The 25,207-nt window shown below is 43.5% G+C and overlaps 2 protein-coding genes across 3 annotated transcripts in view; both read right to left on the bottom strand.

Moving 5' to 3' along the window:
• Nucleotides 1–25,207, bottom strand: part of LOC126262817 (cytochrome P450 6k1-like) — a 197,334-nt gene that overhangs the window by 123,280 nt on the left and 48,847 nt on the right. The window lies entirely within an intron of this gene.
• The window catches only part of LOC126262818 (cytochrome P450 6k1-like), a 50,819-nt gene continuing 41,413 nt past the window's right edge, over nt 15,802–25,207 (bottom strand). For both annotated transcript variants that reach the window (XM_049959664.1, XM_049959665.1), the window contains exon 7: nt 15,802–16,117. In XM_049959664.1, the coding sequence (XP_049815621.1) occupies nt 15,951–16,117 (167 nt within the window). In that variant the 3' untranslated portion in view covers nt 15,802–15,950. The remainder of the gene's footprint in view (nt 16,118–25,207) is intronic.

Here is a 25,207-nt window from a genome sequence, read left to right as displayed (position 1 = left end):
CTAACGGCACTCTCCACACGGATCTGCGAGACATTGCCCAGACTTTGGCAGCGTATTTTGCCACAGTTACTGCAACAACCAGTCAGGATCCAGGTTTCCAGCGCCATAGAGCGGTTGCTGAGAGATGTAGTCTGAACTTCCAGTCCACCTCTCATGAAGTTTACAACTGCCCATTTTCTATGTGAGAGCTGGATTCTGCGTTGTCTGGAGCTCGTGACACATCCCCTGGTCACGACAGGAACCATTACAGTATTCTATGGCACCTCACAATGCGCAACAGAGAAATCCTCCTCGCACTTTTTAATGCCATTTGGGCGTCGGGTCACTTTCCTGACGCGTGGCGTGAGGCAGTTTTAATCCCTTTTTTAAAACCTGGGAAAGACCGCACGAGTCCAAGTAGCTACCGTAGTGTTGCCCTCACTAGTTGCATAGGGAAGACCTTGGAGCGGATGGTCAACCGCCGCCTTGTCTGGATGTTAGAATCCCGGCAACTCCTTAGTCGCTTTCAGTGTGGGTTCAGGAGGTTTCGTTCCACCTTCGATAACCTTGCCCTCCTGGAGGCGGCTATACAACAAGCTTTCCTACGCCGTCATCACCTTCTAGGTGTATTTTTCGACATCGAGAAGGCCTACGATACCACTTGGAGGCGTCTCATCCTGGAGCAGCTTCACGAATGGGGTTTTAAGGTTGTCTTCCTCTTTTTATTCAGTCTTTCCTCTCGCCACGATATTTTAGATACCGAATTGGTGACGTCCTGTCTGATCGCTTTGAGCAGGAGAACGGTGTCCCTCAGGGTAGCGTTTTAAGTGTGACTCTGTTTGCCATCGCTATTAATAGCATTACGTCCATAGTGAAAAGTCCTGTCCAGTGTTCTTTGTTTGTGGATGATTTCTCTTTGTTTTGCTCTTCTTCAAGCCTTGCAACGACAACTCGTCAGTTGCAACTTACGATTAGGCGTTTGGATGACTGGGCGCAGAAGAGTGGTTTTAAGTTTTCCACCGAGAAGTCTGTATGTGTTCTTTTTAACCGTTCTCGTTCGATTTTAACCTTTCCTGAGTTGCGGTTGAGGGACACTATTCTTACTTTTAAAGACACGGTGAGATTTCTGGGGCTCACTTTTGACTCGAGGCTCACGTGCTTACCTCATCTTAAAGACCTGAAACGGCGGTCGCTTCAGGCTTTAAGTATTTTAAAATGTCTTATCCACAGTACATGGGGAACTGACAGGACTTGTCTGCTCCAGTTTTACAGGGCTTTTGTGCGATCTCGGCTCGATTATGGGTGCACGGTGTATGGGTCTGCGAGGCCTTCTTACTTAAAGATTTTGGACGTTGTGCACCATGAAGGGCTTCGGTTGGCCACAGGGGCATTCCGAACTAGCCCCATACCACACCATACGCACCTAAATACCATACCGTTGCTCAGCCTCCTCTGGCACGATTATTTCATAACCGGCAACGTGCGACGCAGCCCTATAGGATTCGCGCACAGGATTGCCTCGCTGCGATGTCTATGGCTGGTCTTCGTGTTTTACGTCGCGGTTGGAGCAGATCTCCACCTTGGCTCCTCCGGAGACCCAAACTTATTTTAGATTTGACTCATTTTAAGAAAGATGGCACGCCAGATTTTACATTCCAGTCACTGTTTTTTTAACATTTTAGATGTACATCACGGTTTCACTGTCGTTTACACTGATGGCTCCAAACAGGAGAATTTCCTTGGCTGTTCTGTGGTGTTCCCTGATCATGTTCCCCGGATTATCCTCCCTGCTGAATATACCGTTTCCGCAGCGGAGCTCCACGCGATCCTGAAGGCACTGGAGCAGATGCATCGTGTTCGGGGCGATCGATTTCTTCTCTGCTCCGATTCTCTTAGTGCCTTACAATCACTGCAGAACCTATATCCGACTGAGGAGATGGTCCAGCTGATATATGACCAACTGTACTTGCTCCAACGGCGGGGTAAAGAGGTATCCTTCTGCTGGGTGCCTGGTCATGTCGGGATATGGGGCAATGAACAGGCCGATCGGGCTGCCAAGGAGGCCTGCAGAGAGCAGGATGTGGTCGTGTCCTGTCCCGTTGCAGTCAGTCATTGCTGCACTCCACAGGAAGTGCATGGAGTTGTGGGAGGACGAATGGCTGGCGGTGACGGCCAATAAACTGCGGTCGGTATAGTCAACCACTCGGCCGTGGCGTTCCTCCTGCCGGTTGCTGAGGCGGGAGGAGGTGGCCCTCACACGTCTTCGGATCGGGCACTGTCCTCTCACACATAGCTTTTTATTACGGCGGGAGGATCCTCCGTTTTGTAATGCTTGTGGTGTGCACATCTCTGTCCGGAACATTTTAACAGACTGCATTTTATACCGTGATGCAAGGGCAGAGGCACAAGTTGATGGGGATCTGCCTTCTGTTTTAGCTAATGATGAGACGAGTGTGTCTAGGGTTTTTAAGTTTTGTGATGTGTCTGGACTCTGGCCTAAACTTTTAGGCTGGAGGTTTTAGTGTATTGCAGAGTGGCTGACTCCTCCCCTTTTTTCCTTGTGGTCAGCAAGCCACTTCCAGCTGCTACATTGTTTTAGCTCCCTCTATCATTTTCTTCCTGTGTTGTCCATGTTTTACTGCTGACACCCTGCTTCATCCCACGCTTCGGTGCGGGTGAGCACATATTTTTCAACGATTGTTACCCGTGTTTTATGTTCCGTTTTATATTCCTGTTCTGGGATTTTTCTTGACACCCATCTCCCCATGTTACTGAACGGGCTCTGAAGACCTTGCTGTCGTGCGCCCAAAAACCCCTCTACTACTACTACTACTACTACTATTGTTTCCTTCCACCCACAAAATCGGCACAGTACTCCTGCCACCTGCATTACCGCGTTATTACTGAACAGGGCCGTTGTCACTTGTCCTTGCTGATCAGGCCATTGCCTTTGTGTCATGGAGTTACAGTTTATGAGTAGTCCAATTCTGACCATATTGTTATGTAGTACTGGTAGCTGTTTTTCTAAAACCTAAACACCATATCTCCAAAATGCAGGACTACTTTCTATTCATGGTGACTTTTCCGCACCCTTTATGCTCCTGAGCATTTCTCCACCCTCTTACCGCTCTGTTAGCTGAATCACTACACGGGACCAGAAAGTAACAATAGTAATACAACTAGAATAAGATTTTCACTCTGCAGCGGAGTGTGCGCTGATATGAAACTTCCTGGCAGATTAAAACTGTGTGCCCGACCAAGACTCGAACTCGGGACCTTTGCCTTTCGCGGGCAAGTGCTCTACCATCTGAGCTACCGAAGCACGACTCACGCCCGGTCTCACAGCTCCACTTCTGCCAGTATCTCGTCTCCTACCTTCCAAACTTTACAGAAGCTCTCCTGTGAACCTTGCAGAACTAGCACTCCTGAAAGAAAGGATACTGCGGAGACAGCCCCCAGGCTGTGGCTAAGCCATGTCTCCGCAGTATCCTTTGTGGTGTCACCGCCAGACACCACACTTGCCAGGTGGTAGCCTTTAAATCGGCCGCGGTCCATTAGTATACGTCGGACCCGCGTGTCGCCGCTGTCAGTGATCGCAGACCGAGCGCCGCCACACGGCAGGTCTAGAGAGACGTCCTTGCACTCGCCTCAGTTGTACAGCCGAAGTTGCTAGGAATGGTTCACTGACAATTACGCTCTCATTTGCCGAGACGATAGTTAGCATAGCCTTCAGCTACGTCATTTGCTACGACCTAGCAAGGCGCCATTATCAGTTAATATTGAAATTATAAAACCTGTACCGTCAAGAGTGATGTACACCAATTATGGATTAAAGTTAAGTATTCCAAGAACTACGTTCTTTTCTTGTTAGACTCAACTCCTTTAATTGTTCCAGACCTCACGCCAGTCTGCGTGAGCTTTGAACGCGTGTATTTCGGCCTCCTCTAGCAAAACGGTGTTGGCTCTTCTGCCAACACTACATCCTTTCTTTCAGGAGTGCTAGTTCTGCAAGGTTCGCAGGAGAGCTTCTGTAAAGTTTGGAAGGTAGGAGTCGAGATACTGGCAGAAGTGTAGCTGTGAGACCGGGCGTGAGTCATGCTTCGGTAGCTCAGATGGTAGAGCACTTGCCCGCGAAAGGCAAAGGTCCCGAGTTCGAGTCTCGGTCGGGCACACAGTTTTAATCTGCCAGGAAGTTCAATACAACTACATATTTTTATGTTGAATTTTAAACGTTTTCCAATAATCCATATTCTCTATTTCTGAAGATGAGGTTAGATTTGTTTCTTACTTCATCATGGCATATGTGATATTAAGAAATTATAGCTGCATGGGATTTGAGATCTGTTTGTTGGATACGGTAATTTCTTATCATGCCTCATGTAAATCTCTGCAAATAACTACTGATTAAAAACAGAGTTACTGCAATATACTATAATTATTGTGCATGCAACGTGCTGTACAATTACAAGAACAGATCTTAAATGACTCTACTAGAACTTAGAACTACTTAAACCTAACTAACCTAAGGACATCACACACACCCATGCCCGAGGCAGGATTCGAACCTGCGACCGCAGCAGTCCCGCGGTTCCGGACTGCAGCGCCAGAACCGCTAGACTACCGCGGCCGGCCTCATATTTGTTCCTGACTAGTTTTTCAGTTCAGTCGGCACCACATTTCTTTTTACATTTATTCTTTGCAATTTGAGCTGATCAAGTTCTATATTCACGTCAAACTTGTATATAACTAGATAACTTTTTCAAACAGTCATTAAAATTGTTTTCACTCTGGCTTATGTTCCTGGACAGTTTTATTTCTTTCATTTGTGTATACTATTGTATGGCATAGAAGGTGATGCACACGTTTCATGTTCGTAATAAGTAAGACATTTAATCGGAGCAGCCATTATGCTGGTATATTTTGAGGTTGTGATACTGTCCATAATTTTCTTCCTTTTTGGCTGCAGAATGTTAGTAATCTGTTGACAGGGGTATCAAAACATACTTTACCTTTTTCAGTTCTTTTAATTTTTCATATTTCTGAATAAAAATGACATTGCTTTAATATATTTCTTTATACTCTCTGCAATATAAGGAGTATGATTCTTAAAATGAACAGTATTGTCAGATGATGTTAGGCAGCTGAGAGAGTTTGCATCCTGGTACACTATGTGATCAAAAGTATCCGGACACCCCCAGAAACATACGATTTTCATATTAGGTGCATTGTGCTGCCACCTATTGCCAGGTACTCCGTATCAGCGACCTCAGTAGTCACTAGACATCGTGAGAGAGCAAAATGGGTAACTCCGCGGAACTCACGGACTTCGAACTTGGTCAGGTGATTTGGTATCACTTGTGTCATACATCTGTACGCGAGATTTCCACACTCCTAAGCGTTCCTAGGTCCACTGTTTCCGACGTGATAGTGAAGTGGAAACGAGTAGGGACACGTACAGCACAAAAGCGTACAGGCCGACCTCGTCTGTTGACTGACAGAGACCACCGACAGTTAAAGAGGGTCGTAATGTCTAATAGGCAGACATCTATCCAGATCATCACACAAGAGTTCCAAACTGCATCAGGATCCACTGCAAATACTATGAGAGTTAGGCGGGCGGCGAGAAAACTTGGATTTCACGGTCGAGCGACTGCTTATAAGCCACACATCACTCCGGTAAATGACTAACGACGCCTCGCTTGGTGTAATGAGCGTAAACATTGGACGATTAAACAGTGGAAAAGCGTTGTGTGGAGTGACGAATCACGGTACACAGTATGGTCATCCGATGGCAGGGTGTGGGTATGGCGAATGCCCGGTGAACGTGATCCACCAGCGTGTTTAGTGCCAGCAGTAAATTTCGGAGGCGGTTATGCTAGAGTGTGATCGTGCTTTCCATGGAGGGGGCTTCCACCCCTTGTTGTTTCGCGTGGCACTATCACAGCATTGGCCTACATTGACGTTTTAAGCACCTTCTTGCTTCCCACTGTTGAAGAGCAATTCGGGGATGGCAATTGCGTCTTTCAACACGATCAATCACCTGTTCATGATGCACGGCCTGTGGCGGAGCGTTTTTTTTTTTTATTCTGGTCATCAGTCTTGTGACTGATTTGATGCGGTACGCCACGAATTCCCCTCCTGTTCTAAAATGTTCATCTCAGAGTAGCACTTGCAACCTACATTCTCAATTATTTTCTGGATGTATTCCAATCTCTGTTTTCCTTTACAATTTTTGCCGTCTACAGTTCCCTCTGGTACCATTGAAGTCATTCCCCCATGTCTTAACTGATGTCCTCCGATTCTGCGTAGAACCTCTTCATTCTTTACCTTATCAGTCCATCTAATTTTCAACATTCGTCTGCAGCACGACATCTCAAATGCTTGGATTCTCTTCTGTTCCGGTTTTCTCACAGTCCATGTTCCACTACAATACAGTGGTATATACCATACAAGACGTACATTCTCAGAAATTTCTTCCTCAAATTAAGGCCGAAATTGGTAGACGTCTCTTGGCCAGAAATACCTTTTTTGCCATAGCTCGTCTGCTTTTGATGTCCTCCTTGCTCCGTCCGTCATTGATTATTTTACTGCCTAGGTAGTAGAATTCTTTAACTTTATCTACTTCGTGACCATCAATCCTGATGTTAAGTTTCTCGCTGTTCTCATTTTTACTATTCCTCAGTACCTTCCTCCTTCTTCTATTTACTCTCAGCCCATACTGTGGACTCATTAGACTGTTCACACCGTTCAGCATATCATGTAATTCTTCTTCACTTTCACTCAGGACAGCAATGTCAACAGCGAATCGTATCATTGATATTCTTTCACCTTGAATTTTAATTCGATTTTTGAACCTTCCTTTTATTTCCATCATTGCTTCCTATACAGATTGAACAGTATGGGCGAAAGGCTACATCCTTGTCTTACACCCTTTTTAATACGAATACTTCGTTTTTGGTCGTCCGCTCTTATTATTCCCTCTTGGCTATTGTAGATGTTGTATGTGACCCGTCTCTCTCTATAGCTTACCCCTATTTTCCTCAGAATTTCGAATATCTTGCACCATTTTACATTGTCGAACGCTTTTTCCAGATCGACAGATCCTATGAACGTGTCTTGATATTCTTTAGTCTTGCTTCCATTATTATAAGCAAAGTCAGCATTGCCTCTCTCGTGCCTCTACTTGTCCTAAAATCAAACTGATCGTCATCTAGCGCATCCTCAGTTTTCTTTTTAATTCTTTTGTATATTATTGTTGTAAGCAGCTTGGATGCATGAAATGTTAAACTGATTGTGTGATAATTCTCACACTAGTCAGCTCTTGCGGCCTTCGGAATGGTGTGGATGATGCTTTTCCGAAAGTCTGATGATATGTTGCCAGAGTCATACATTCTACACACCAACGTGAATAGTCGTTTTGTTGCCACTTCCCTCAATGATTTTAGAAATTCTGATGGAATTTTATGTATCCCTTGATGTGTTGGCAGAAGAGCCAACACCGTGTTGCTAGAGGAGGCCGAAATGCACGCGTTTAAGCTCTCGCAGACTGGCGTGAGGTCTGGAACAAGGTAAAGTAATTATAGTAGCCAAAAATAGTACATAGCTTCTGGAATACTTAACTTTAATCCATAATGGGAGAACATCGCTCTTGATGATACATAATTACAATCTCAATATAAACTGGTAATGGCGCCTTGCTAGGTCGTAGCAAATGACGTAGCTGAAGGCTATGCTAACTATCGTCTCGGCAAATGAGAGCGCATTTGTCAGTGATCCATCTCTGGCAAAGTCTGCTGTACAACTGGGGCGAGTGCTAGGACGTCTCTCTAGACCTGCCGTGTGGCGGCGCTCGGTCTGCAATCACTGACAGTGGCGACACGCGGGTCCGACGTATACTACCGGACCGCGACCGATTTAAAGGCTACCACCTAGCAAGTGTGGTGTCTGGCGGTGACACCACATCCCTTCTGCCTTTTTTGACCTTAAGTCCTCCAAAGCACTTTTAAATTCTGATTCTAATACTGGATCCCCTATTTCTTCTAAATCGACTCCTGTTTCTGTCACATCAGACAAATCTTCCCCCTCAAAGAGGCTTTCAATCTATTCTTTCCCCCTATCCGCTCTCTCCTCTGCATTTAACAGTGGAATTCCCGTTGCACTCTTAATGTTACCACCCTTACTTTTAATGTCACCGAAGGTTGTTTGGACTTTGCTGTATGCTGAGCCTGTCCTTCCGACAATCATTTCTTTTTCGATGTCTTCACATTTTTCCTGCAACCATTTCGTCTTAGCTTCCCTGCACTTCCTATTTATTTCATTCCTTAGCGACTTGTATTTCTGTATTCCTGAGTTCCCCGACATATTTTTGTACTTCCTCCTTTCACCAGTCAACTGAAGTATTTCTTCTGTTACCCATGGTTTCTTCGCAATTACCTTCTTTGTACCAATGTTTTCCTTCCCCACTTCTCTGATGGCTCTTTTTAGAGATGTCCATTCTTCTTCAACTCTACTGCCTACTGAGCTATTTCTTATTGCTGTATCTATAGCCTTAGAGAATTTCAAGCGAATCTTGTCATTCCTTAGTAATTTCACATCCCACTTGTTTGCGTATTGATTCTTCCAGACTAATGTCGTAAACTTCAGCCTACTCTTAATCACTTCTATATTGTGATCTCAGTCTATATCTGCTCCTGGCTACGCCTTACAATCCAGAATCTGATTTCGGAATCTGCGTCTGACCATGACGTAATCTAATTGAAATCTTACCGTATCACCTATCCTCTTCCAAGCGTACCTCCTCCTCTCGTGATTCTTGAACAGGGTATTCTCTGTTACTAGCTGAAACTTGTTACAGAACTCAATTAGTCTTTCTCCTTTCTCATTCCTTCTCCCAAACCTATATTCTCCTGTAACCTTTTCTTCTACTTCTTTCTGTACAACTACATTCCAGTCCCCCATTTAGCCGTGGTAAAAATTGCTGTTTTGAAGAGCGCGCCGCAGCGCGTAGCGTGAAGCAGTCGCCCTCCGTTTCTGGCGGTGGCGCCGCTGTGGCAATCGCAGCTTTGGTGTTTCCCCATGGTGGGAAAGGGGAAAGGTTGCCTGTTCACGTGCATTGAAGGGGCGCTATGAGCTCGCCAGTAAGTGAGTCTGGGTCAGTCTCTCGTCCCCAGCTTGCTAGTCTGTCTCTCATCCGCATTTGTTAGGCAGTTAGTGTCTGTCTGTCGTTCGGAGTGCTAGTATGTCTTTCGTTCGTATCAACCTTTAAAGCCGGCAGAATGAGAGTCTTTCCACTCCGCCAGTAAGAGAACTCAGCGAGTGGTCGCCTGGTCTGGGCTTAGTTCCTACATCTGAGTCTGCGCGTTAGGCCGCCAGTCTGCTCGAGTTTGCTCAGGCAATGGTCACCGGCGGTTGGATCGATCGGTTGGTCGGTCGCACACTGAGACACAAGATGACCTGTCCGTCTTGAGCGTCGGCGAATATGAGGTCGCCACGTGAGTCCAGTGGGCCGCGGCGTATAGCGAGGGGTACTGACTTCGCGGTCGACACGAGAGCAGCAGGAGTCAACCCACGACATCGGTCTGGCCGGTGCGAGCTGGGAGATTGGCGCGCCTTCCTGCGTCAAGCGGCTGGCAGCGGACGGTTCGGGAGAGCGATTTGGGGGTACTGCGCCAGGTCTTCTCGAGAAATCGCAGTATATTAGAAGTGATTGGTGATATGTTGTTTGGTTTGCTCTTGTTAAATTCTACTTGTTCTCAAGTGTGGTCACCAGCCGTTTTGCTTTGGGGTCGTCCCACCACTTTTTCCCGTTTGCCCACCTGCGGGAAGGTGGTTGTTATAAATTGGGTAGTCCGTTTTTCCCTTGTGGAGTAGGGGCGGTTAGAGCAACCTGCGGTTCGGGTTGTTCGGTAATCTCCCTATTAATCTACCGTACGTTAGTAGCTGCCTCTGTCATGCTTGTCGGATTTGGTGCGTTAAAATTTATTGCTTGGAGTGTAACGGCCTAATACCTGAAATATGTTTTGATCTTTGTAAACTTTCATATTATTGCCTATGATCTTGAGAGGCGGTATCTGTGTACTGTAGAGCATCGTAACTATTGTTTGGCCAACCTTGTAGAATTTTATATAATATTGCATTTCATGGGATTTTATTTAAATGATCATTTTAGTATATAAAGTTGCCATCCTTTCACCGTAACACTTTTCTTAGAAGTTAAAATCAAGTTGCACCTTCGGTGGCAAGGTTAATATTTTAATTGTTAGTGTTTTGTACCATTTCCATCCATATTACGGGGGGTGCATAGTTTGTGTGCTTGTGTAAATTATTAAAACTCTTAGTTTAAAGTTATCTGTTGTGTTGCAGATTTGCACCAGTGTAGTCTTTCAGAGGCTGTTGTGAATAGTCGTAACTACGGCCGTGTGAAAAGGGAGCGCCAAGATTCTCTGCCCGAAAGCTCACACAGTCAAAACTTCTTTCTTTGTGCCTCTGAATAAATTGTAACTTTGGTATTTAGAGGGTGCTTTCTGATTATAATTTTAAATCTGTTTCTTTTAAAAAATGCTTTAGGCACTATTAAAGTGAATAAAATTCCCATTTGTTAAAAGGAATTTGGTTATGATTTCATCAGTTTCTCCCTGGCAACTACTTCCATGCTTACCTAGTGTGATTAAATGTGTTAATGTTCTTGATGTATCGCTAGCAAATAAAATAAATTCTTAAGAATATTCTCTTGTGATTCTTGAACAGGGTATTCGCTATTACTAGCTGAAACTTGTTACAGAACTCAATTAGTCTTTCTCCTCTTTCATTCCTTGTCCCAAGCCCATATTCTCCTGTAACCTTTTCTTCTACTCCTTCCCCTACAACTGCATTCCAGTCGCCCATGACTATTATATTTTCATCTCCTTTTACATTATTGCACTTTCAATATCCTCATACACCTTCTCTATCTCTTCATCTTCAGCTTCCAACGCCGGCATGTATACCTGAACTATCGTCGTCGGCGATGGTTTGCTGTCGATCCTGATAATAACAACCCTGTCACTGAACTGTTCCCAGTAACACACTCTCTGCCGTACCTTTCCATTCATAACGAGTCCTACTCCTGTTATACCATTTTCTGTTGCTGTTGATATTACCCTATACTCATCTGACCAGAAATCCTTGTCTTCTTTCCACTTCACTTCACTGACCCCTTTTATATCTAGATTGATCTTTTGATTTCCCTTTTCCGATTTTCTAGTTTCTTTACTACGTTCAAGTTTCTGACATTCCGCGCCCCAATTCACAGAACGTTATCCTTCCGTTGATTATTCAATCTTTTTCTCATGTTAACCTCCCCCTTGGCAGTCCCCCCCCCTCCCCCCCAGAGATCCGAATGGGGGACTATTCCGGGATCTTTTGCCAATGGAGAGATCGTCATGACACTTCTTCAATTACAGGCCACATTTCCTGTGGATACACGTTACGTGTCTTTAATGCAGTGGTTTCGATTGCCTTCTGCATCCTCATGCCGTTTATGATTGCTGATTCTTCCGCCTTTAGGGGCAATTTCCCACCCCTATAACAAGAGAGTACCCTGAACCTCTATCCGCTCCTCCACCCTCTTTGACAAGGCCGTTGTCAGAATGAGGGTGACTTCTTACGCCAGAAGTCTTCGGCCACCAATGCTGATTATTAATCAAAATTTAAGCAGCGGCTGGATTCGAACTCGGAACCGTTTGGATTATGAATCAAAGACGCTACCCCTGGACGAATGGTTACACGACAATAATATCCTTGTAACTGAGTGGGCTGCACGGAGTCCTGATCTAAATCCTGTAGAACACCTTTGAGATGTTTTGGACCGCCAATTTCGTGCCAGGCCTCACCGACCGACATCGATACCTCTCCTCAGTGCAGCACTCCGTGAAGAATGGTCGGTAATTCCCGAAGAAACCTTCCAGACCTGATTGAACGTATGCCTGCGAGTGTAGAAGCTGTCATCAAGGCTAAGGGTAGGCCAACACCATACTGAATTCCAGCATTACCGATGGAGGGCGCCACGAACTTGTAAGTCATTCACAGGCAGGTGTCCAGATACTTTTGATCACATAATGTATGTTTTGAACTGATGAATGACCTGTCTGTAGGGGTTGTGAGTTTTAGGGTGAAACCGGTGAGATCTGTGGATCTACTGATCTGTTTATCACCTACAGAAATAAAAGATTTGATAAACAACCTTCGTACTCTCTCTTGAGATTTTGCTGATTTACCTCATTTATCTTTCTTCATATAATAAACATAATTTTCTAAGACGAAACTATTAACTTATACTAATCCTCGTCACACTGATCATAACTGATTTCCATTTTTCAGCCATTGATCGTAGCGCCACGCCAACAGTCGGAAATGATATCTCATCTGTTCTGCATTTAATGTCAACCTTGTTGTCTTGATATGGTTATTTTAATTGTTATATTGCTGTACTTTCCTCAAACTGGAAGCTTAGCAATCGCTATTCTACTTTCTACACCTCTTTACAGATTTCCCCTTGCTTCTCCTCTGTCCTATGTCAAGCACGCTATTCATTTCATTCAACTGTTCTTATGTATCTCGCTTTCTTTCAGCGGGGACCTTAGCCTTACCATCTGTCCCCACGCACCCTCACTGTGAAATAGGATGTCTGCTACAGCTTCTGATCAGCTGAAATTAATGTTAGCTACAAGCTCAGAAAGCTCTAGACCAAATCAGCACAAAATTTTATTTCATTATCTTACGTACTGTTGCAGTGTTGGAGGCGCTATAAAATCCTTGAAAAAAATTAATTTGATGTTTAGTCTAGGTTTCAAAGGAAGATCAGAAGTATTGCAAGGCCCATTATGTCATAGTCAGAAAACAGTCTTCAGTTAATTCTGATCTCTTACCGTAACAAGACAGAATGAGTGTTTAATCATCTGTGATTTATTCTAAAGGTAATGTAAGATCCTACCCTTCATCCTGCTTGTGTAGGTTAACTCAAGAGGCACTAGCTTGAAGTACACAAAGTTAATGCACACCAAGGTAGAACCTGTGCCTTGCACGGTACACAGTCCAATTTTTACATCGCTTCTATTGTCATCTTGGCATTTGGTGGACTTCGTGCATTTCCGATGCAAACTGTGTCATTTTGTCAATACTGTTTATTTATTGTAATTTCAACCCTTAGGGCACTGCTGGTAATTGTGCCGTTTGCCACTCTCCAGTAAAATGAATTGTGTAAGTAGTAATAGATTTTTTAAAACAAATAATAAGACATAAATTTGCAGTATATTTTAACACTATGTAGCGAAGCAGCCTGTTCACGCCATATGGAATTCATATGCTTTCCATTGTGTGCCAGCGTAGTCCACTGTAACTAGCTATGACGTCACAAATGTTGCGCAATACCTTAAAAGTAAAGTAAATGATCTGAAAAGTTAATAGCATAACAGGAGTGATGCTAAATAATAATGTGTTAAGTTCCCAGATTAGTAACTTTAAAAGTTTTCGAAATTTGGACGTTTTACATAAAAATCATTGGCGCAACAGGAAGGAGCTAGAAACTTCAAAATTTATATTCGGATTGCTTTTTCATTATAATGAGCAAAATTTTAAAGGCAAAGGGTTTTTTCTTTGTCTTTATATATCCCACAGACGCTGGGTAGATGTTTAATTGAAAAGGGATGTGACAAAGTAAAAATGTCGTTGAAATTCATGATTTTCTGTTTATGTGTCCTAAGACTAAGGAAGCAAGATAGATTAAGTAAGTTATTAGATAAAGCTACGATGTTTAGATTTAGGTAGAATGGAGATACGCTGTAATAGCAAAGATGTGAGAAGTTTCCAAAAGGTAGCTATAAAACTATAGCTGTAGCGTCTCTCCAAAGGGCAAGTTCAGAGCGCATCTACTGCGTGCAGTGCAACTAAAATAATTCTCTCGCCAAAAGTAATTAGCCTAGCCACATCAGAATTTTATTACAGATACTTACCGGTGTGCTGATAGCACAATTAAATTGGCAGCTTTATTGGCCTTCAGCGAATGAAGCAATTAATTAGTTAGTAACTTGAAGTAGTCGAAGTAGAGAAGATATAAAATGTAGACTGGCAATGGCAAGGAAAGCGTTTCTGAAGAAGAGAAACTTGTTAACTTCGAGTATAGATTTAAGTGTCAGGAAGTCGTTCCTGAAAGTATTTGTATGGAGTGTAGCCATGTATGGAAGTGAAACATGGACGATAAATAGTTTGGACAGGAAGAGAATAGAAGCTTTCGAAATGTGGTGCTACAGAAGAATGCTGAAAATTAGATGGGTAGATCACATAACTAATGAGGAGGTACTGAATAGAATTGGGGAGAAGAGGAGTTTGTGGCACAACTTGACGAGAAGAAGGGACCGGTTGGTAGGACATGTTCTGAGGCATCAAGGGATCACAAATTTAGCATTGGAGGGCAGCGTGGAGCGTAAAAATCGTAGAGGGAGACCAAGAGATGGATACACTAAGCAGATTCAGAAGGATGTAGCTTGCAGTAGGTACTGGGAGATGAAGAAACTTGCACAGGATGGGGTAGCATGGAGAGCTGCATCAAACCAGTCTCAGGACTGGAGACCACAACAACAACAACGACTTGAAGTGGTGCTTTACGGGCAGAGCGGCTAGGCAGGAAGGCAAATGTTGTCGGCTGCGCCTTCGGCGGTGCGCAGCGCGGCTATATAAATAAGAGCGCTGTGAGCTAGAGTCAGTCTCCAGTTCTCTTCTAGGTTAGTATCAGAGCGCACTCAGTGTCGGAAGCCGCGTCGCGTTGCAAGGAACAGCCTTGGATGCCATATTACATGACTCGGTATGCACGTAACAATGAGTTCATATTGGGGTAAAGTGTTAATTGCGGAACGACTCCAGTGATTTATTCTCAGTTTGCGTGTGTTGTATTTTCACGTGTCGCCGCAGGACAGACCTTCCATCATTACTAGCGTGGCGTTTGATGAGTATTAACATCAAATTTTGGCGAGCATTCACTTTGAACATTTACATCGATAAAGATTATTGAACAGTTTCGTTATCTAGTGATAATACGATTTACGCAGTAGACTCTGAACAGCTCTGATAGGAGTTTTACGCTTTATCGTTTTCAGAATATAGTGAAAAATATTATAGTAAACTGCATATACTATGAATCCCAGACATCCTAAATCCTCATAGTAACGAACTTCAATGATCAATAACTTTATTTCACCATCAGAGTGGGTACAGTGAAATTTCATTACAGGCATCACGTTTTTGCTAATCACTTTCTGGTTGCCAACATTGTAGTTAGAGAGCTTGTGTTGAGAACGGCAACAAATAATACAAAAAAATTAAAACAACAGTTCAGCACACATGGTACTGAGAACATCAGAAATATTACTGCTTCTTGGAAGTATGAAAATACGAACTTCAGATCCTACACATTTTAGACAACAGTTAAGTTATTTAGATTATTTCATCTGTCTGAATGTTTATTTCATAAAATCACCTCAAAATGCTCTTTTACGAAAGCATAGGTCTCTGTCTTCCTGATGTACAATTTCTATACCATAGAGGCATCTCAGCATCGCTGTTGTCATCTATGGAATAGGTACTCAACTGGGAGCCAGTTGTATAAAGTAACCATTAGATGGCCACTGTGGTTTCCCTTTTAGAGAATATTACGAAGAGCAGTTGCAGTAGCAATCATCATCTTACAGTCTAAGTGAAATACGTAGTAGTGTGTTTATTTATTAAAAATAAGTGCAAAATATGTGCTAAAAGTACAATATTGAATGTCAGTTGTCTGCATCTCATACGCAATAGTAATTCAAAGAGTAAAGCCGTTGTGTAAGGATTATCTACGACCTACAATGCTTAATTACATAGACAACGCAGAACACAGTAATTACAATTTCAGGCACCAATACTGATCACTTTGCTCGTGAAGATCATTCTTCTTTGTTGTCCTCCTAGAAACGCCTTACAAACTGAAGATGGATTCCACTTTTAGCCATGAGGACTGGAGACCGTGGATGGTAATCCAGGTTTGCTACTGTCTTCTGCGTGGTTCGCACGCTATACTTAGAGAGGATGTTCGTGAGGCCCACTTTGGTTTGGAACAGGCCCATCCGCATACCTGAAACATGTATACACATCAAATTATAGAGCTGGGGGGAGTGATTTTAAATCAGCATAAACTGTGCCTCCTCATTAGAAAGAAACTGCTTTTCTGTATCGTCATGTCATCAAAAGTCTCCGGACACCCCCAAAAACATACGATTTTCATATTAGGTGCATTGTGCTACCACCTACTGCCAGGTACTCCGTATCAGCGACCTCGGTAGTCATTAAACATCGTGAAAGAAAACAATAGGGCGCTCCACTGAACTCACTGACTTCGAACGTGGTCAAGTGATTGGGTGTCACTTGTGTCATACGTCTGTACGCGAGACTTCCACACTCTTAAACATCCCTAGGTCCACTGTTTCCGATGTGATAGTGAAGTGGAAACATGAAGGGACAAGTACAGCACAAAAGTGTGCAGGCCGACCTCGTCTGTTGACTGTCAGAGACCGCTTACAGTTGAAGAAGGTCGTAATGTGTAATAGGTAGACATCTATCCAGTCCATCACACAGGAATTCCAAACTGCATCAGGATCCACTGCGGGAGGTGAGAAAACTTTGATTTCATGGTCGAGCGGCTGCTCATAAGCCACACATCACGCTGGTAAATGCCAAATGACGTCTCGCTTGGTGTAATGAGCGTAAACATTGGGCGATGGAACAGTGGAGAAGCGTTGTGTGGAGTGACGGATCGCTGTACACAGTGTGGCCATCTGATGGCAGGGTGTGGGTATGGCGTATGCCTGGTAAACGCCATCAGTCAGCGTGTGTAGTGCCAGCAGTAAATTCGGAGGCGGTGGTGTTATGGTGTGGTCGTGTTTTTCATGGAGGGGGATTGCACCCCTTATTGTTTTGCGTGGCACTATCACAGCACAGGCCTACATTGATGTTTTAAGCACCTTCTTGCTCCCCACTGTTTAAGAGCAATTCGGAGATGGCGACTGCATCTTTCAACACGATCGCGTACTTGTTCATAATGCAAGGCCTGTGGCGGAGTTGTTACGCGACAATAACATCGCTGCAGGGGACTGGCCTGCACAGAGTCCTGACCTGAATTGTATAGTACACCTTTGTGATATTTTGGAACGCCGATTTCGTGTCAGGCTTCACCGGCCGAAATCGATACTTTTCCTCAGCGCATTACACCGTGAAGAATGGGCTGCAGTTCCCCAAGAAAACTTCCAGCACCTGATTGAACGTACGCCTGCGAAAGTGGATGCTGTCATTAAAGGCTAAGGGTGGCCTAACACCATACTGAATTCCAGCATTACCGAGGGAGTGCGCCACGATCTTGTAAGTTATTTTCAGTCAGGTGTCCGTATACTTTTGATCACATAGTGTACGTTTCAGACAGGTAAAATGCCGCTATTTGTATACTTTGACACATAGATACATTTACTCGATGAATTCCCTGGACTTGTTATAAACGTAAGCTCTAAACGTTACTGTTGTTTGTCCGCAAGGCATATCAGAATAAGTTCAAATGGTTCAAATGGCTCTGAGCACTATGGGACTTAACTTCTCAGGTCATCAGTCCCCTAGAACTTAGAACTACTTAAACCTAACTAACCTAAGGACATCACACACATCCATGCCAGAATAAGTATCCACGGATAAGGTGTCATGTGCTGCTGCTATGTAGGCATATGCTAGGCTCCGTTTTCCTTCTTTTGCTCTCTCTCTCTCTCTCGTTTTTCCTTTTCTTTCTAACAATATTGGCGATATTTACTGACATCACAGAAGCCAGAGGTATCAGTTTCCGATTTTAAAGTGTTTCGAGTTTCAGTATGAAACCAAAATGTTAAATGTCACCTGCTTGCTTCATCTGAGGAACTCAAGGTGACAATCGCGGAAGTAACTGCGGGATAGGATATTATCATGACTTATGCATTAATATGCTCGTTCTACAATGTGACTTTTGCATCAGAGATGGAGGTTTCTCAATCAGTTGAGAAACTATAATTGTGTTAATTGAGAACTGGTGCTGAAATGCGCCACCGAGGAACCCGGTATTGGTTTTTAGTGTTTACATGGAATGAAGTGTTTCGAGTTTCAGTATGAAACCAAAATGTTAAATGTCACCTGCTTGCTTCATCTGAGGAACTCAAGGTGACAATCGCGGAAGTAACTGCGGGATAGGATATTATCATGACTTATGCATTAATATGCTCGTTCTACAATGTGACTTTTGCATCAGAGATGGAGGTTTCTCAATCAGTTGAGAAACTATAATTGTGTTAATTGAGAACTGGTGCTGAAATGCGCCACCGAGGAACCCGGTATTGGTTTTTAGTGTTTACATGGAATGACTTCAACAGAAAGCTGCGGTGGATCCTTTTTCAACTGGGGTACTGACCAGTGGAGCGTGAAGACCGGCTGGTTCCGAGCTCCCTCTTGGTGGCCCAGGCAGCCCAACACCCCCGGCCAGACCGGAAGCAAAGAGTCACACACCATGCCTGCCAAGACACTTCATCATGCACGAAGGTAGGTGTGTTCTGTAATATTCGAGAGTTGTGTGTTTGCGAGTAGAGGAAGTATGTGTAAAAAGTAAAAGAGGCTGCTTTCTTCACAGCATCATAGCTTGGTAATTAACTTGCTATCGTTTAATTGTCAGGCGAGGTTATAATAGTAATCCGAAATGAAGTAGCAATGTTTCACGTAATTCAGAGTTGACACAGTAGGAAAACAATGCTTTCTTTATCTCTAGTCTAGTGTAGCTCGTTCATACCTGCCAATCATTTAACTGATTCAACAGTGGGTTCTTGAAGAAACATTGTGTGTTGCATTAACTAACCGAAAGCCCATTTTTAGTACACAACTGACCCCAAAATGGCAACCAACCATAGATAAACAAGCCATCCTCTCAATATATGTCCCAAGAAGGCTATGACCAGGGACGTAATACAATAAAAACAATAGCCAGAAATACTGAATTTGAATTCAGCGTTATTGACAAAATTCTCTACAAAACTTGTAAAAGCAAGCCAGATCACTATAGTACCCAGTGGACACTGTAGATAGACTGCAAAGGATATTTTGTAATTTACCTGTTACAGATAAAATTTCTAGTAGAATGAGCAAAATTTTAAAGGCAAAGGGTTTTTCTTTGTCTTTATATATCCCACAGACGCTGGGTAGATGTTTCTTTAATTCAAAAGGGAAACAAAACGGCCTTAACTGAAAAGTGTGGTTTATAAGATCATCTACCAAGAGTGTTAGTCCTCTCGTATACTGGTCAGACTGGAAAACCAATCCGTAAGAGACTAAAAGTACAATATGGAAGCTAGAGATTAAAGAAGCCAGATTCATCCTTTGCCGAACACTGCTTAAACCAAAAATACAAGTATGTGGTAGATGTAGAGGGAAATGGCGTGAAGATTAAAAATATTATAAGTTAGAAAAACAGATGTTTGTATTCCCACATTAACTATTAAATGCGGAAAATAAGTTCAATTATTCAACCCTTTTCGACAATGTTACAAACTCTACGTGCGAGGAGAACCTCGGCGCCTCTTTCATAAAAAGATATTGACAATAAATCTCATTTCTCTGGACATACCTCCACTTCAGTGTATGTTTATACGTAATTATTGTAAAAGGTGTTCTATGAATTGTTTTTGGATGCAAATGTAACTATGGCAAAATTGTCAACAGAGATAATTTTTATACTTTAAGTCAACGATCGGTCGATTAAGAAGTTGACGTGTTTATCTGTGCTTGGTTGCCTTCTCTGTGAACCGAGGATGTAGAATAATAACAACGTTTATGAAACACGACAAAAAAGCGTTTCATGTAGTTAAATGTAGTCAAAATATTGTAATTCTTTCAGAAGTTGTAAGAAAAGCCATGTCTTCTATCACACCCAAAAAACTGATTTACATCCACATCTATAGACATGCTACACAAGCCGCCGTACGATGTATGGATGAGGGTTCCACGTACCACTTACTAGTCATTTCATTTCTTGTTCCATTCGCAAACAGAACGAGGGAAAAGGACTGTCTAGAAACCTCCGCTCGAACCCCAATTTCTCGCATCTCATCTTCGTGGTCCTTACGCGAAATGTACGTTGGCGGCAGCAGAATCGTTCTGCGGTCGGTCTCAACGCCTACTAACTAAATTTTCCGAATGTTGCATCACGAAAAGTTCATGGTCTTCCCTCCAGGACTCCCATTTGAGTTCACGAAGCACCTCCGTAACACTTGCGTGCAGACCAAAGCTACCGTAACACATCTAACAGCGTGCATCTCAATTGCTTCGACGTCTTTCTTTAATCTGGCCTGGTAGGGGTCCACAACACTCGAACAGTACTGAAGAATGGGTCGCAGTAGCTTTCTATACGCCGTCTCCTTTGTGGATTAGCTACACTTCCCCAAAATTCTCCCAATAAAACGAAGTGGAACCTTCGCCTTCCCTACTACCAACCTGACGTGCTCGTTCCATACCGCTCTGCAACGTTCCGGCCACGTATTTAATCGATGAGAATATGTCAAGCAGCGCGCTACTAATGCTTCATTCGAACGTTAGAAGATTATTTTCCCTACGCATCCGAATTAACGTACATCCTTTTTTATGCATTTAGAGCAATGTTCTATTCCTTGTACCAATTAGAAATTCTAAGTCATATTGTTTGCTCCTACAGTCACTCAACGACTACACCATCTTGTACACCACTGCGTCATCAGCAAACAGCCGTAAATTGCCGCCCACCCAATCCGTCAGATCACTATTCATGCATACAGATAATAAGAGCACTCCTATCACGCGTCCCTAGGGCATTGCTCACGCTGCCCTTGTCTCTAGTGAACAGTCGCCTTCAGGGACAACGAACTGGGTTCCATTATTTAAAACGTCTTTGAGCAATTCACGTGTCTGAGAACCTCAACTGTATGCTCCGACCTTCGTCTGCAGTGGGGCGCCGTGTCAGATGCTGTCCGGAAATCTAGGAAAATAGAGTCTACCTGTTGCCATTCATCCATTGTTTGTAGGATATCATGCGAAAAAAAGGGTATGTGGATACCAGCAGGAGCGACGCTCTCTAAAACCACTCTGATTTGTGGCCACATGCTTTTCTGTGTCAAGGAAATTTATTACGTTCTAGCTCGTAATGAGTTCAAGAGTGTTGCAGCAAACCGATGTTAAGGTTATTGGTCTGCAATTCTGCGGTCCGTTCTTTTACCTTTCTTATACACAGAAGTCAGCTGCGTTTTTCTCCATTCGCTTTGGACTTTGCGCTGGGAGGTGGGGATAGATTCACGACAGATGGAAGCTTAATAAGGCGCCAGTGCAGTAGTAGAGCACTCATTCTAAAACCGAACTGGGTATCCACCCGGACCTGACGACTTACTTGTTTCCAACACTTTCGGCTGCTTCCCTAAGCCACAGATACCTATTTCCATGTCCTCTATGCGGGAGTTTGTAAGACAGTCAAAAGACGTTATGTTTATATGAGGTGCATTCAAGTTCTAAGGCCTCCGATTTTTTTTCTAATTAACTACTCACCCGAAATCGATGAAACTGGCGTTACTTCTCGACGTAATCGCCCTGCAGACGTACACATTTTTCACAACGCTGACGCCATGATTCCATGGCAGCGGCGAAGGCTTCTTTAGGAGTCTGTTTTGACCACTGGAAAATCGCTGAGGCAATAGCAGCACGGCTGGTGAATGTCTTTCATTGTTGGAAAAAGCCAAAAGTCACTAGGAGCCAGGTCAGGTGAGTAGGGAGCATGAGGAATCACTTCAAAATTGTTATCACGAAGAAACTGTTGCGTAACGCTAGCTCGATGTGCAGGTGCGGTGTCTTTGTGAAACAGCACACGTGCAGCCCATCCCGGACGTTTTTGTTGAAGTGCAGGAAGGAATTTGTTCTTCAAAACATTTTCGTAGGATGCACCTGTTACCGTAGTGCCCTTTGGAACGCAATGGGTAAGGATTACGCCCTCGCTGTCCCAGAACATGGACACCATCATTTTTTCAGCACTAGCGGTTACCCGAAATTTTTTTGGTGGCGGTGAATCTGTGTGCTTCCATTGAGCTGACTGGCGCTTTGTTTCTGGATTGAAAAATGGCATCCACGTCTCATCCATTGTCACAACCGACGCAAAGAAAGTCCCATTCATGCTGTCGTTGCGCGTCAACATTGCTTGGCAACATGCCACACGGGCAGCCGTGTGGTCGTCCGTCAGCATTCGTGGCACCCACCTGGATGACACTTTTCGCATTTTCAGGTCGTCATGCAGGATTGTGTGCACAGAACCCACAGAAATGCCAACTCTGGAGGCGATCTGTTCAACAGTCATTCGGCGATCCCCCAAAACAATTCTCTCCACTTTCTCGATCATATCGTCAGACCGGCTTGTGCGAGCCCGAGGTTGTTTCGGTTTGTTGTCACACGATGTTCTGCCTTCATTAAACTGTCGCACCCAGGAACGCACTTTCGACACATCCATAACTCCATCACTCCATCTCCTTCAACTGTCGATGAATTTCAATTGGTTTCACACCACGCAAATTCAGAAAACGAATGATTGCACGCTGTTCAAGTAAGGAAAACGTCGCCATTTTAAGTATTTAAAACAGTTCTCATTCTCGCCGCTGGCGGTAAAATTCCATCTGCCGTACAGTGCTGCCATCTCTGGGACGTATTGACAATGAACGCGGCCTCATTTTAAAACAATGCGCATGTTTCTATCTCTTTCCAGTCCGGAGAGAAAAAATCGGAGGCCTTAGAACTTGAATGCACCTCGTATGATCCTCCTGCAGGATTGATTGCTTAAACGTAAAATTTAAAACTTCAGCTTCCTTTTTGCTGTTTTCTCCACAACCAGACTTGTTGACGAGTGGGTGGACAGAAGCCATCGATCCGCTCAGTGATTTTACGCAGGACCATAATTTTCTCGGGTTCTTGGCAAGATCGTTCGCTAAGGTATAATGATGGAAGGTGTATGCTTACCGCACTGATGTTGCTACGGGAGCACGAATTTCTATTAATTTTTGGCTATCAACATCTGTGCGCACTTTTTTGAACCGAGAGTGCTACAATCTATGTTTCCTCAGCATTTTCATTATCTGATTAAAACCACAGGGAGTCCTTTTCGTTCTTAATCCACACACGCCAACATCACCGAGACGTGTCATGCAGAATAGACTGAATTACGACGCCTCGTATCACATAAATAACTCGTGTTCTCCAGATAAAACTTTTGCTTAAAGAGTATTACGCAAAGAACAGATCATTTTGAATCATGGTTAATGCTATAAATTATTTATTCATGGAAATAGAAAAGTTACGATACGATTATCAACGCAAAATTTTTACAGTATTTGATACCTTTGCAAATAGAAGAACAGTGACACAGAGAAGCAATTTTTATATTGCAGTGTTTAGTGAAGTAAAAAAAAAAATGCTACCTCAGTATATCTGGTAGCAAGTTTTAATCCGTAGTGATATAATGCCAGTTTCGATTTCTGCCGGTGACGTTGGTGGTAAGGTAACAGAGTTGAATTCTATCCCCCCCCCCCCCCCCCCTACTCCCCACCGCCCTTCCACCCAGGCTCGATCGTGTTGAAAGATTCAGTCGCCGTCCCCGAATTGCTCTTCAACAGTAGGAAGCAGTAAGGTGCTTAAAACATCAACGTAGGTCTGTGCTCTGGTAGTGCCACGCAAAAGACTCTTCCGTGAAAAACACGACCACACCATAACACCACCGCCTCCGAATTTTGCTGTTGGCGCTACACACGCTGGCAGATAACGTTCACCGGGCATTCGCCGTAGTCACACCCTGCTATCGGATGGCCATACTGTGTATAATCTGTAACAAAGTATGACTGAATAAATGTTCTCTCACATGGAAACCATGCATTTGCAGACATAAGTTCATTGGCCCTTTTTTGTTCCATATCCTCTCGTCGATCAATCCCTAGAGTTTGTATACGGTGGAAAAAACATACAGGATATGTCATAGACTATCGCGAAGTTTCATAACGGTTGATACACTGGTGGGTTGATCTTTTCTGGTTTTAGCATCTAGGCTGGTGTGTTCAATGTCTGGATCGGCAAATAAAGCAAGCTTATTAGCAACTGTACTACGTTCAAATGGTTCAAATGACTCTAAGCACTATGGGACTTAACATTTGAGGTCACCAGCCCCTAGAACTTAGAACTACTTAAACCTAACTAACCTAAGGACATCACACACATCCTTGCCCGAGGAAGGATTGGGACCTGCGAACGCAGCAGCGCGGTTCCGGACTGAAGCACCTAGAACCGCTCGGCCACTGCGGCCGGCTGCGACCAGCTAAAAAGTGGGATGATTGGGTGGGGAAGCGGAGGACATTGCACTGTCTGTAAACTTTGAGCCTAGCTATGTCACCTGACACTTTCATAAATGTATAGCCCAACTGACGTTATTATCTGTCTCATGTGCACTGTAGTCTGATGGAACTCTGGACTCTAATCATGTTATTTGTGTATTACATCTTCTCTCAATATTACCTTACTTCAGAGGCATCTAAATATCGCGATATTAACATGAAATTGTTCATGACGTATATTAATGACCTTGCAGAAAATATCAACAATAACCTCAGCCTTTTCATATTTGATGCAATTATCCATTATAGAGTACTCTCTGAAAAACTTGCACGAGTATTCAGTCAGATATTGGCAAGATTTTCAAGTGGTGCAATGACTGACTGGCAGCTTATTATTAATATAATTAAATGGATTTTAGAAAGCTGAGTAGTCGCATACAAACAGGTTCTAGGTTTTTTGTGCATATATTCCAGTTGATATGTTTCTGGCTCTGCCCATCATCAGATTTCCTGGTGTAAACACTGCAACAAATAATTAGTTATACATTGTTTTAAAACACCAAATGTTAACAAGGAAGCGCAAAATCGAACAAAGTGTTAGGACCACTACATATCACTTCATACCAGAAATAACTTTGACAGTTTGTTCCTTAATCAGACGTTCACGAACCAAAAGGTGTGACTAATAATTTAAACCTGGAAAAATGGAATGTTGGTCGTGAGAAGGCCTACGGAATACTGCTACTTCAGTGCGCTCGCAGTTGCCGTGGAAACCACTCGGTGCAAGA

This window comes from Schistocerca nitens, chromosome 6 (assembly GCF_023898315.1).
Source record: "Schistocerca nitens isolate TAMUIC-IGC-003100 chromosome 6, iqSchNite1.1, whole genome shotgun sequence".
In the NCBI taxonomy this organism is placed as follows: Eukaryota; Metazoa; Arthropoda; class Insecta; order Orthoptera; family Acrididae; genus Schistocerca; species Schistocerca nitens.
This window is presented reverse-complemented; position numbering and strand designations above follow the sequence as displayed.